This window comes from Gordionus sp. m RMFG-2023, chromosome 1 (genome assembly GCF_954871325.1).
Source record: "Gordionus sp. m RMFG-2023 chromosome 1, tfGorSpeb1-WG-v2, whole genome shotgun sequence".
Taxonomy (NCBI): domain Eukaryota; kingdom Metazoa; phylum Nematomorpha; class Gordioida; order Chordodea; family Parachordodidae; genus Gordionus; species Gordionus sp. m RMFG-2023.
In genome coordinates, this window is record NC_088775.1 from 37727229 (window position 1) to 37739677 (window position 12449).

The 12449-nt window shown below is 31.6% G+C and overlaps 1 protein-coding gene across 2 annotated transcripts in view; it reads right to left on the reverse strand.

Moving 5' to 3' along the window:
• Window positions 1–4169: 4169 nt before the first annotated feature.
• LOC135932012 (uncharacterized) overlaps window positions 4170–12449 on the reverse strand; it is a 38087-nt gene continuing 29807 nt past the window's right edge. For both annotated transcript variants that reach the window (XM_065469347.1, XM_065469346.1), the window contains exons 8-10: window positions 5439–5594; window positions 4377–4474; window positions 4170–4336 (exon numbers count right to left, since the gene is read on the reverse strand). In XM_065469347.1, coding sequence (XP_065325419.1) covers window positions 4271–4336; window positions 4377–4474; window positions 5439–5594 — 320 coding nt within the window. In that variant the 3' untranslated portion in view covers window positions 4170–4270. The remainder of the gene's footprint in view (window positions 4337–4376; window positions 4475–5438; window positions 5595–12449) is intronic.

Sequence of the window (12449 nt, forward strand, 5' to 3'; positions counted from 1 at the left end):
ATTCGTTTTATTCGAATCGAATAAATAATTATTCGTATTAGGATAAAACAAATAGTTTATTATTCATATTCATAATTATTCAATTCAATTTTTTTTGAATAGGCCTACTGTATATTATCTTTTATAATTATAAAAATAAAATTGTCTTTCTTTTCGTGATACAAAATACAAAAGAAAACTCACCACTAAACTAAGTCAATAAAATTAAAACACAAGAATGTCCATATAAATTAATGATTCTTCTTAAATCAATTTTAAAAAATATCCAATAACTTATGCTAGGAAAATAAATAAATTTGGATTAGTGATATTGAAGAAAAAATTACTCCTGCACATAGGCGTAGGGGGGTGGGGGGGGGAGAATACTGGAGGCTTCGCCCCCAGACCCCATTTAGGCGGGCCTTCGGCCCGCTTTTGCCCGGGCTTCGGCCGGGTTACCTTAGTCTATATATAGTCATAAAATATTTTTACAAGATAGGTTAATTTTAATAAAAAAAATAAACCTAAAACAAATATGATATATATTTTTAATAGTTTATATATAATATAATAAATTACTTGTATATACATTAATATAAAAGCATGGTAATAATTTATTCCAAACAAGTATAAGAAATTTATTTATAAAAAGTAGACATATAGTTTATATTCCTATATTATATAGAATTAGTTACAAAATACTAAGTAAAATTCCACTTTTTCAGATATATTTGACAGTTAGAATATATTACAGTTAATATTTTAACAAATTTTACTAATCAATATTTTAACAAATTTTACTAATAAATGCTCTTGATAATAAATATAGCAACAAATCCCACAATGTCTTTAAAATATATTTTCTGATGTCCTTATCAATATTTTATATAAAATATATAATTCGCTATATTGGTAAAAATTTGATTGTCATATGATAATTGATAAAATTAGATATACTGTAAATCTACTACATATAATATTCTACTGTTTGTATTAGGCCTATTCAAAAATAATTCGAATCGATTAATTCAAATCTAATCGAATAATTACGAATACCAATAATAAATTATTTGTTTTATCTGAATACGAATAATCATTTATTCGATTTGAATAAAACGAATTATTCGAATAAAACGAATTATCCGTAATATTTAATAAATTCTTTAATAAATCTAGCATTCGTCATTTCTATTTGTTGACCTGCCAATCTGACAGGTGATGTGTTTATAAAAATTTTAGCACAAATTTAAATTTAAATTTTTATTTGCCACATTTTTTGAATCTCACGAAAAGTTTATTTTTTGAATCTCATAATAAATTATATTAAAAATTAAACAAACAAGAGGTATATAAAAATATATTACATCTCTAACAATAATTATTGTTAGCTAACCTAATTATGTTAGAGGAGAATGCTTCTGATGAAATTATGCTAAGATGAGAAAATTTCCTCACAAAAGAGAGCAATCATATGGGATCAATATCAAATCCTTAAAGACGGTGAAAAGGCTGCTTGCAATCATTGCAAGAGTATTATAAAATGTAAAGACAAAACAACCTCTCCTCTTATTAATCATTATAATAGTTTTCATTCACATCTTAGTAAAAAAAAATTGACATTTTTTTAAAGTCTACATCAAATTCTTTAAAAAATTAATTTTAAGGATAATTTATTAAATATTGATAAATAATAATATACCTTTTAAAATTATTAATTCAAATGATTTTAAAAATTTTATAAGTGATCTTGATTGTTCTGTAAAATCAATATGCTCCAATACTCTTAAATTGCACATGTATAATATATTTGCAGAAAAAGAACAGTTGGTAAAGGAAAAATATATAAAATTAAAAGTCAGATTAATTTTTCATCTGACATTTGGACTAGCAACACAGGTTCCTTTTTTAGGGCTAACAGCCCATTTTATTGATAATAATTTTAAAATAAATAACATAATTTTGGATGTCAGTCCAATAAATGAAACACATTCAGGTGAAAATATATTTAAAGCCTTTGTTAAAATAATTAAAATTTCTAATTTAGAGAATAAAAATTTTTATATAACTTTAGATAATGCAACTAATAATAAAACATTTTCATTAAAATATCCATTAATAAAAATAGGGCACATCCGATGCTTTGCCCATGTAATTAATTTAATATCCAAAGAAATTTTAAAAATTTTAGATCCTTCAATTCTAAAACTAAGAAACATTATTAGAATGATTCGTATGTGGTGGAAGGCAAATGCATATCGGATCCCCATGCTCTCGAAAATGGCAAGGAATTATTTATCTATACAAGGAACATCAACTGCTTGTGAAAGGTTTTTCTCAGTTGGAACTAATTTATTGTCAAAAAACCGCATGTCATATAAGGAAGAAAATGAAAGAAGAACTCTATGTCTTAAAAATTGGCTTAAATTATAAATTAAATTAATAATAAACATTTTAATTTTGTTTATAACTTGATTATATATTATTTATTATCAGATTATTGATTACATATTATTATAAATTTTTCTGTTTAAAATCAAATTTGTAATAAAAAAATTTGTCAATATATTTGAGTATGATTTATTTTATTAAAAAAATTAATTCGAATAATTCAAATCGAATACATATAGTAGATTTTATTATTCGTACGAATTCAAATAGTAAACTATTCGATTCGAATTCGTTTTTGAAAGGCCTAGTTTGTATTGTGCTATAATTTTTTTATTTAAATTATGATTTAATTTTATCAATAATTTTATAATTATATTTTACTTTTATTAAGATAAATAATTTAAATTACTCACTTCATAAAAAATTATATTTGATATATTATATTATTTAGTAATTTTATGGATCTATTATTAATAATTATAATGCATTTCAATCTTTAGCTTATATTCCATTTCTTAAAAAACATTTTTGGTTCACTTTATATATATAAATGCTTTTTTCCAAGAATGTATAAATTATGATGAATAGTTTTATAATGTCACCTTTTATATTCTCTTTCAAATAATTTTTAAGATATATGCGTATATTTTTGAGGGTCAGGGAGTGGGGGGAGGACTAAGGGGGATATTTTTCATTAGCTTAAAATGATATTCACGAAAAGTGATAAATTTCTAAAGGGATGGATTACTACCTTAAAGGGCAATATGCAAATAAGTTAATCGGTGCATTTTCTGGCAATTCTAGTAATTAAAAATATTATACTAAATTATATTGTTTTGTCTATTTCGTTATCTTATCTGATATGAAATATTTAGAAAAGTTATTTGGCCGATACCCTCATATTAATTACAGGGAAGAATTTAAACGATTTTGTTTCAGACTAAAGCTCAATGTGGATCTCGCAATAAATGATAATGAGAGTAATAAGAGCCTCCGTGACTTGAAAGAGTTCCGAAGATGTATTTTCACAATTTTGTATAGTACTGCCGAACGGTGAAGCGCTGCTTTGATTATATGAATGTTTGTTTAAAAGGTTTGAGTGCAAGCCTTATGATATAAAAAACATATTTATAGTTTAATGATGATCAGCTCTTCTCAGTCATCAATGAAATTCTTCTCCATATATTAAAAAGTGGCGGATTAGTCATAGGTCTGCTCATGATAGATATAAATTATGGAAATATTCGGTTAAAGTTATTAAAAATATTAAAGAAGCGCTATGGCGAATATTTTAGTCATTCTTTTATATAATAAATAACTCATAATTTTATTAAATAACTATGTTTTTCATCTTTTTTTTTGAACGATCCAGTTCCAAGAAAATAATCTCGCCTCAAAAACTACAAAAAAAATATCCTTCTCTCTATTTTGCCTATTTTAGCGTATCCCTACATCAATAGCGGGCCCATCGGATCGACCTTCAAAAAGTAGTATCAGTACACCCCTAGTGATAAGAAATACTATATTTAGAACTTTGATTTTAAGAAAAAATATGTTTATATTATTTAGTGACTTTTACATCATTTTTTGGATATTCTGGTAAATATTTGCTTAAACAATACTTCTATTAAGGCAAACCTATTTCAAAAAAATTCTATAATTTATATTATACCTAAAATCTTATAATTTATTGTTTAATAAAAATAATTTTTAATATCAATTTTGTTACCGTTGTTATTATTGATGTCAAAAAAGGAGTCCATTCTTTTTGTTGTGAATTTTTTAATATTTTATATCGTTATAAATAAAACGTTTATATAAAAATTAATAGCAATCGAATATATCGCTAAGAATAACTAACAAATTAAAAATATCAAGGATAACATTTCTATAGTAATTTTATCTAAGCTTGGTCTATTATAAATTCCAAAATTTCCCGCAGTGATAAATCAAGAGTTTGGCAAAATTCCTATTTTTTTTTATTAATACATAATGAATATGATATTTACTTGCAATAACACAAATTTTTGAGCTTTAGTAACAGCGTTAACATTGTGGGTTATTTTATCATTCTCACTTTGAAGATTTATTTTCAAAGATTTGCATTCTTGTGATTTATTAAAATGATAATTTAATATAATAATTTAAAGGTTATATTTATCATGCAGTTTATATTATAAATTAAATCCGATATATAGAAAACATTTTTAATGTAATGCTTAATTTTTTTTAAATCGGATATAGCATAAACATATTCTAAATCATTCATGATAAAAGATAAGTTTATAAACTCTGCGTTAGTTCATTTACAATAAGATCAATATAGCTAAATGATGCTTCTATTCGAGATTTTTAAAATAAAGGTAGGTCGTGTTGATAAAAAGCCCGATTCGGGTCGATTTTATCCTAAATGATATCTTGTAAGCCTCGAGATTTGACAAATAAATTTCTGACATCTATGAGCAATATCCGCAGACTTACATCATATTATTTTGGCTAAAATCTAAATCGGGCCGTTTTTAAAAATTAACCCATATCGGACTTTTTAACAATACTAAAGGTAGGTATATTATCTTACTTGAAATTAAAAATAAGAACTGAATTTTATCATAAACATTAAATAAATGATAAGATGTAGATATCCTTGTGGATATCACACACTTAATCCTTAAAACATAAAAGCGTTTATGTATAGCCCCTGCTTTACAATAGAGTCATGTAAGCCAATCATTCAAAATATTTCGGAGAGAGATCGGACCTAAAAAAATTTAAATATAGGGCCGGGCTTAAAAAAATCCAAAAAATAAAGGAGAAAATTATATTTTCTGTTTTATCAAAATAAAATGATAATTTATCTATGATACAGATAAAGCAATTCGTTTCAGGCCGGGCCTTATTCGTCCATAATCCATAAAAAAAAATGCGGGCTTCAAAATTAGTTAAAATTTCGGAGCGGGCTTGGGTCGTAAAATTTTAAATTCTAATTCCTAGAGAAAAAGAACTAAGTACATTTAAAAAATCATTATAAAATAAGTGCATTCATAAAAAACAATTTTTTTTATAATTTTTACTATTGTACAAAGCGGGAAATATTCCAGAAACCGACAAAATATCATCGCTTTCTATAGCCTGAGATGAGTTTACACTAATATCATCGTTTATTGAGCATCTTTGCCGTTTAGATATTGGCGTGGAAGATGTTATCGTAGTATTAATATTATAATCGTCTAAAAATAGACATGATATACATTTACCATATTTTTTTCCAATATTGTTAAATGTCATTTAGCGTAATGATTAGCATTTCAAAATGATTTAGTGAGTTCGGTCCATTAGACCTGACATCAGCCTTGTAATAAGGGTGTCGATCGGTAAGCAAAGTTCAACATTCGAGCCAATTTTAAATTTTACAACGGTTTAGTTCTATTCTGGTTATCTCTGAAAAAATTTATATTGGTTTGTTCCAGTTTATAAATTAATCATAATATATATTATTTAACAAGGGAAATAAAAATATGGGAATCACAGTTTTAAGAGTATTGGTAATGAATTGTATGAATTAAGTTAACCAAATTTATTTTAAAAAAATTCAAGATAAAAAAAAGTAATGAATTATAATTTTTCGTTTCTATATAATATCTTTACAAAATTTAGAAAATATTTTATCAAATATGTAATAAAATAATTTAAAAAATGGTTTACTATTGCGTAGATTTGTAATGTTTAAATTTTTTTACTTATAAAAATAAGCATTATGGCTGATATAAATGTTTAAGTATACACACTCTGATTCCACCCACCATCAGTATTTCTCCCTCTTCATCACAATTCCCACAATACAATAATTATATTACTAATGATATTTACCCCTTTATGAAACCCTTTTTTGCAATCAAAGCTTTCATATCATGATCACATATAATAAACTGATTTGAAGATGGAAAATGAAAATTATAGAAATATTCCAGATAGAAAAATTGTATAATTTATGGCAACTGTCAGCAAAAATTTCATCACACTCTACTTATATGAATTTTAATTTAAAGAACAATACATAGATTTATCCATAAACACATCTGTGATTTTTAACAATAATGATATTCACCTTCACCCTAAATATGATAAAAATTCCTAATCCATGAGCCTACCAGACCTCAGCACAGCACACCAAATGTAACTGCCCATTATGTAATAAACTTATAAAGTAACCAAATTGGGGCTATTGCCATCTCATCGTAACCATAAAATAAAGTGTCCTCAATCTGGGCTACCCATCTTATCACCAGCAATTCCTAGAACCCTTAATACCTTCTCTGCCCTTGCCCTCACAACTAAACAACCCATAGTCACCATTCCCACATTATTGGCTGATGTGCTCACTAGCCCAATATCCCTACCTCCACTGTCACAAATGCTTTGACGTTTGACCCAACTGACTCAAATGTAGAAATATTTCTAACGACACCAATACCATTTGTAATTTCACAATACCTAAAGGAGCAAGGATTCAAGTTGCGAGACACCTGTCGAAAAACTTGACTTCCTTGTTAAATAATTATTCTTCTGTAAAACACTGGCTAGATACCCTGATATTTGCCTTTACTACCTTACAAGTTCCCTGCCAGCAAAAAATTCCTAACCCAACAAATTAAGGATGCTACTATCTACCCCTTACCCATCAAACACAGTATCACATCTTTTACAAGTGATGACACAGATAAAAATATAAATCACAAAAATGACCTGCTCACCAAGACCAGGCTAATATCTAAAAAATTGGATAACCTGAATGTTAAATCTGACATACGTCTGGCAACCTCCGTCAATAAGCCGGCTCCTTACGATCTAGCAACTTATCAGGCTCTTCTCCTAAAATACAACTCACGCGATTTTTAAAAATGAAAGACCGACTTACCCTGAAACTCCTCTAATTGCTGCCACTTATACCGCAAGCGACGTTAGAAAGGCTATTCTCTCCTTTAAACGCGATTCCTCACCTGGGTTCGATGAGTTTAGCCCATTATTCCTACAAGACCTAACCGCACCTTACATAACACAACAATGTGACGTTCTAGAAAAAAAATACCCAATTAATCAACCGTATGATTACTGAAGGCATACCACCCACCATTATTCCACTGCTATACGGAGCTAAACTCATCGCTCTCCATAAACCCAATAAAGATATTCGCCCAATGGCTATTGGAACCACTTGGCCCCGATTAACTGCCAAGCTAGTAGTTAGCAGAGTATTGTTCACAATATCCAATCACTTTTGCCCAAATCAATTAGGGGTCAACGTAAAAGGTGGATGTGAGGTATCCCTTCACATGACTCGGATGTATCTGCAAACGGACCCCACCAACGATATCCTAGTCAAAATAGATTTCTCGAACGCCTTTAACTCTCTAAGGCGTGGAGCTTTTCTAAATCACCCAGAATACTCACAATTTATCTTCGATTGTTATGCTAATTCCTCGCATCTTTAATTCGGAGATAGATTGATTCCTTCTTGCGATGGGATACAACAAGGTGACCCTCTAGGTTCCTTTTTGTTCTGTCTGGGCATTAATAGTCTAATACGAGACATTAATGACCAATGCAAGCTAAATCTTCATAATTGGTATATCGACGATGGTATACTAAGCGGCCCACCGACTGAAGAAGGCAATCCAAATAATAAAATCCAGCGAGAAAAGTTTGGGACTTCGAGTTAATCAAGACAAAGAATATTGTCCTCTTGGGATACCTCAACCACGATACTATGTTCAATCATACACCATTGAACGCTTTAACACATCTTGGATCTCCAGTAGGTAAAGACGAGTCCTTTATCAAGTTCTTTGCCGATATTTTACGAGAGATATCCCTTATGCGCGATACACTATCTCGCCTCCCAGCTCACCAAGCTTTCTACTTATTAAAAAACTACCTTCTAATTCCAAGAATTTTGTATACACTTCGATCGTCACGGATCTTTCAATATGACGTTCAACCTCGCTGCACACGAACTGGAGATTAAACGCCTTACAGAAGATATACTAAATCTTAATTTAGGAAATTATCATGGTTACAGGCTACCTTACCAACCAAATCCGGCGGCATTGGTATAAGGTCACCTTCCCTACTTTTGGTTAGTGCGCTCATATCCTCTCGCCTGTCCTGTGAGCCCATCATACAAACACTCACCAAACATCCTGACCCCTTACTCCTACAGGCAATTGATCTATGGAAATCCCTCTTATTAGTCGATCCTCCATCGTACTACAGAAAGATTGGGATAAACCTCTAGTTGGAAACTCCGTTGCATTCCTTAAAACGAGAAGCCAGCCAGAGGACCATTCTCTACTCTTCTCCATTTCCGCAGGTAGTGGATACGAATTTCTTGAGGCTTTCCCATCGCGAAATCTTGACCAGCTCCTAAGCAATGATGAACTACGTCACGCCATCGGTCTTAGACTTAATTACGATATGGTAATGCCTTATCACTGTATCCTCTGTCAAACGTCGGTCAACTCCAAAGGCCGTCACTCTCTACACTGCAAGCGCTGTAGAGGCAGATTCATTAGGCATTCAAAATGCAATGATACCATTGCCAGGACCTTAAAATCCGCCGGCATCCCATCAACCCTCGAACCTACTGGCCTTTACAATTCCGGTAAGCGGCCCGATGGTTCGACTATGATCCCTTAGAAGAAGGGGAATTCCTAACCTGGGATTTCTCATGCATCGATCCTCTTGCCCCTTCCAATATAAATAGAGATGTCATACTAGATGCCGAGGCGAATAAATTAGCTAAATATTCGCTATCTCTTCCCGCCAATTATACATTCCTACCATTAATCGCCACGACTCTAACGTCGTTCGGCTCTCATGCCCTGGCCTTCTTTAAAGAGCTGGGAAAACGGATCTCTACTAGGACCGAGGATCCCAACGAGGGATTCTACCTACGCCAAAGATTAGCCATAAACATAGTAAAATACAACTATCTCATCTTTATTTTTTCAATATCCGAAACTCCCTAATTGAACACTATGCATAGGATAGACTTTGGCCATTTTGCTGCCTATTATAATGTTAATGCTAAAAGGGAACTTTAATCTCAATCAATAAAAAATAGCAATAATTAATTGTTGTAAATTATATACATTTTTTTTTTACATTTATTATTTTTTTTTACGATGATAAATTCTTTTTTTAAATAATAAAATAATTTTTATGATTTTAAATAATTTGAATATTTTAAATAAAAACCGTTTGTAATCATCTGTTGTGGAAATTTTACCAAGTCTAAGAATTAGTAAGAAGGTCTTTCTGTAAGTTAGGGAGTTTTTTTTAATATATATTTGATTGGGGTAAGTTTTCTTTGTTTCGTTTTCGTAGTTCCTTTTTGAGTTTTGTCATTAATGACTTTATATAATTGTGATAAATTCCACGGAACTTATGATTGAAAACAATGCTAGCATTAATAAAGACCCAATGGTTGCTATTGGTATTCATGATTTACATAAAATGCGTGAAAATATTTCTCTTTTAATTAAAAGGTATGAAGTAATTTTTGAAGACAAGTTAGGATGTCTTAATGACTATCAGGTGGATATAAAATTAAGGGAGGGATTTGCACCTATCTTCCTAGCGTGTCGTCGAGTTTGGAAAAAGGAAATTGACGAAGAATTGGATCAATGGGTTAAAGATGGTATTATTGTTCCAGTGGAATATAGTGTATGGGCAACCCTGTTGGTACCGGTTAAGAAATCAAATGGTAAATTGAGACTCTGTGCTGATTTGAGAGTATCCGCTAATCGATGGGTAGCAGAAGTTAAATATCCTTTACCCCGAATTGAGGAAATTTTGGCCCAGTTGAAGGGAGCGCAGTTGATTTTTCGTCAGCCTATTTACAATTACCTTTGAGGGAGGAGATTCGTAAATTATTGACGATCACGACTCCTAAAGGGTTGTTTGCTTTTTGTAGATTACCATTTGGGTTAAGTGTGTCAGCACCTATTTTTCAGCGCATCATGGCGTCCGTTTTCCAAGGACTAGAGGGTGTATTTTATTACATGGATGTGTGCTAATTACAGGGATGACGCCTGAGCAGCATAAATGTCGTTTGGAGGAAGTTTTTAAAAGAATTCATGGTAAAGGCTTGAGAGCCAGTAAAGAGAAAAGCATTTTGGGTGTAATGGAGGTCGAATATTTAGGCCATCAAATAAATGGGATTGAGGTGAAGCCATTGCAAAAAAATTTGAAAAATATATTAAATATGAAGCAGCCCAATAATAAGGCTGAAGTGCAGTCCTTTTTGGGTATGGTAAATTACTATCATCGGTTTATAGAGGATTTTGCGAAGGTAGCTGCCCCGTTATATGAGTTATTAAAAAAAGGTGTTCATTTCGATTGGAAAGTAGAGCAACAAGAAGCATTTGAAGTTTTAAAAGGAAAAATTGGGGAAGAACCAATTTTAGTCTGTTTCAACAATGATTTAGAAATTATTTTAGCTGTTGATGCCTCAACAAAGGTGTTGGAGGAGCCTTATTACATGTAATTGATGGTGTGGAAAGACCCATCCTTTTTTTTCCCCGAGTTTTTAGGGATGTCAAAACGAGATATTCGGTGATTGAACAGGAGGCCTTGGCCGTGATTTTCGGTTTGACGAAATGTTGTGAATATTTGATTGGTAAAAAATTTGAAATTTTTACTGACCACAAGCCGTTAATCCACCTATTCCGAAAGAATAATAGGGAGTTAATGCTATCTCCCCGGTTACAACGTTGGTTATTATTAGTGGGCAGTTTTAACGTGGAAGTTAGATATCGTCGGGGCAAAGAAAATCATTTGCCTGATATTTTATCCAGGTTAGATTCTGGCTGTGCAGATTCTGAAATAAGTGATAATATAAGTTTGGATAGAGAAAGCCCTAGTGCGGTCTCTGTCTTATATTTTGAAAGGGGGTTCTACCAATTGGGAGGATTTTAAAACCAATACTGTGAATGACAAAGTTCTAGGTCAGGTAAAATTAAGTCTAACAGGAGATAAACCTTGGAAAAACAAATATGATACATATAAAAAAATACAGAAAGAATTTTCAATTGTTGATGATTGTGTTATGAGGGGAAACAGGGCCGTAATTCCTTATAAATTACGGAGTAAAATTATGAAGTTATTGCACGCCGGTCATCAAGGTCGAGACAAGATGAAATCTTGTGCTCGAGAATATGTATGGTGGCCTGGTATGGGTAATGATATTGAACGAATTACCAGGAAATGCGTTCCTTGTAATGCCTGTGCCCCTATGCCCCGTAAAGAGGTAGGGCAGTTTTGGCCTAAATCAAAGAAATCTTGGGAACGTATCCACATCGATTTCTTTGATCTTGATAAAAAAAACATATTTTTTAGTGGTAGACTCGTATTCTTGGATAGAATATGCAGAAGTACATGGATATACCACGAAAATTGTAGTTAAAAAATTAAGAGAATTATATGCTCGGTTCGGTTTTCCCGACACGATAGTGTCTGACGGGGGTCCCACCTTTGTCAGTGAAGATTTTAAACAGTTTTGTGTTGAGTCACAGACAACATTCTAGCTCCGCCATATCATCCCAGCTCGAATGGACAAGCTGAGAGGATGGTAGCCATTGTTAAAAATTGGATTAAAAAGGCTGGAACCCATAAAGAGGAGGCTTACATGTCTCAATTATATTACCTCAATTCTCGCAATCGAGAGGGGGTTACGCCTGTCGAATTTTTAGGTAGGCGGACACGGGGTCCTTTGGATTTCTTAAAACCAAAGAAGAAGATTATTACCTCAATGGAAGTAAAATTAGGGGTACGGTTTGCCGTGGGACAAAAAGTGTGGGCCAGGCAACCAAATGGGAAAGGGGTCGGGTCATATTGAACCGGGGTTCGAAATTGAGTGAAATTTTGTTAATAACAGGGGTGACTGTGATTCGTCATCACGATCATGTAAGATTGGGATAAATAGGAAGCGTCTTAATTTTTGGTTTGGTTCATGTCAGTCAGGGTTCCGAATAAGTGGTCATATTCGTAATAATTCAATATGCCCTGGTTTGGGGGTCAGTTTG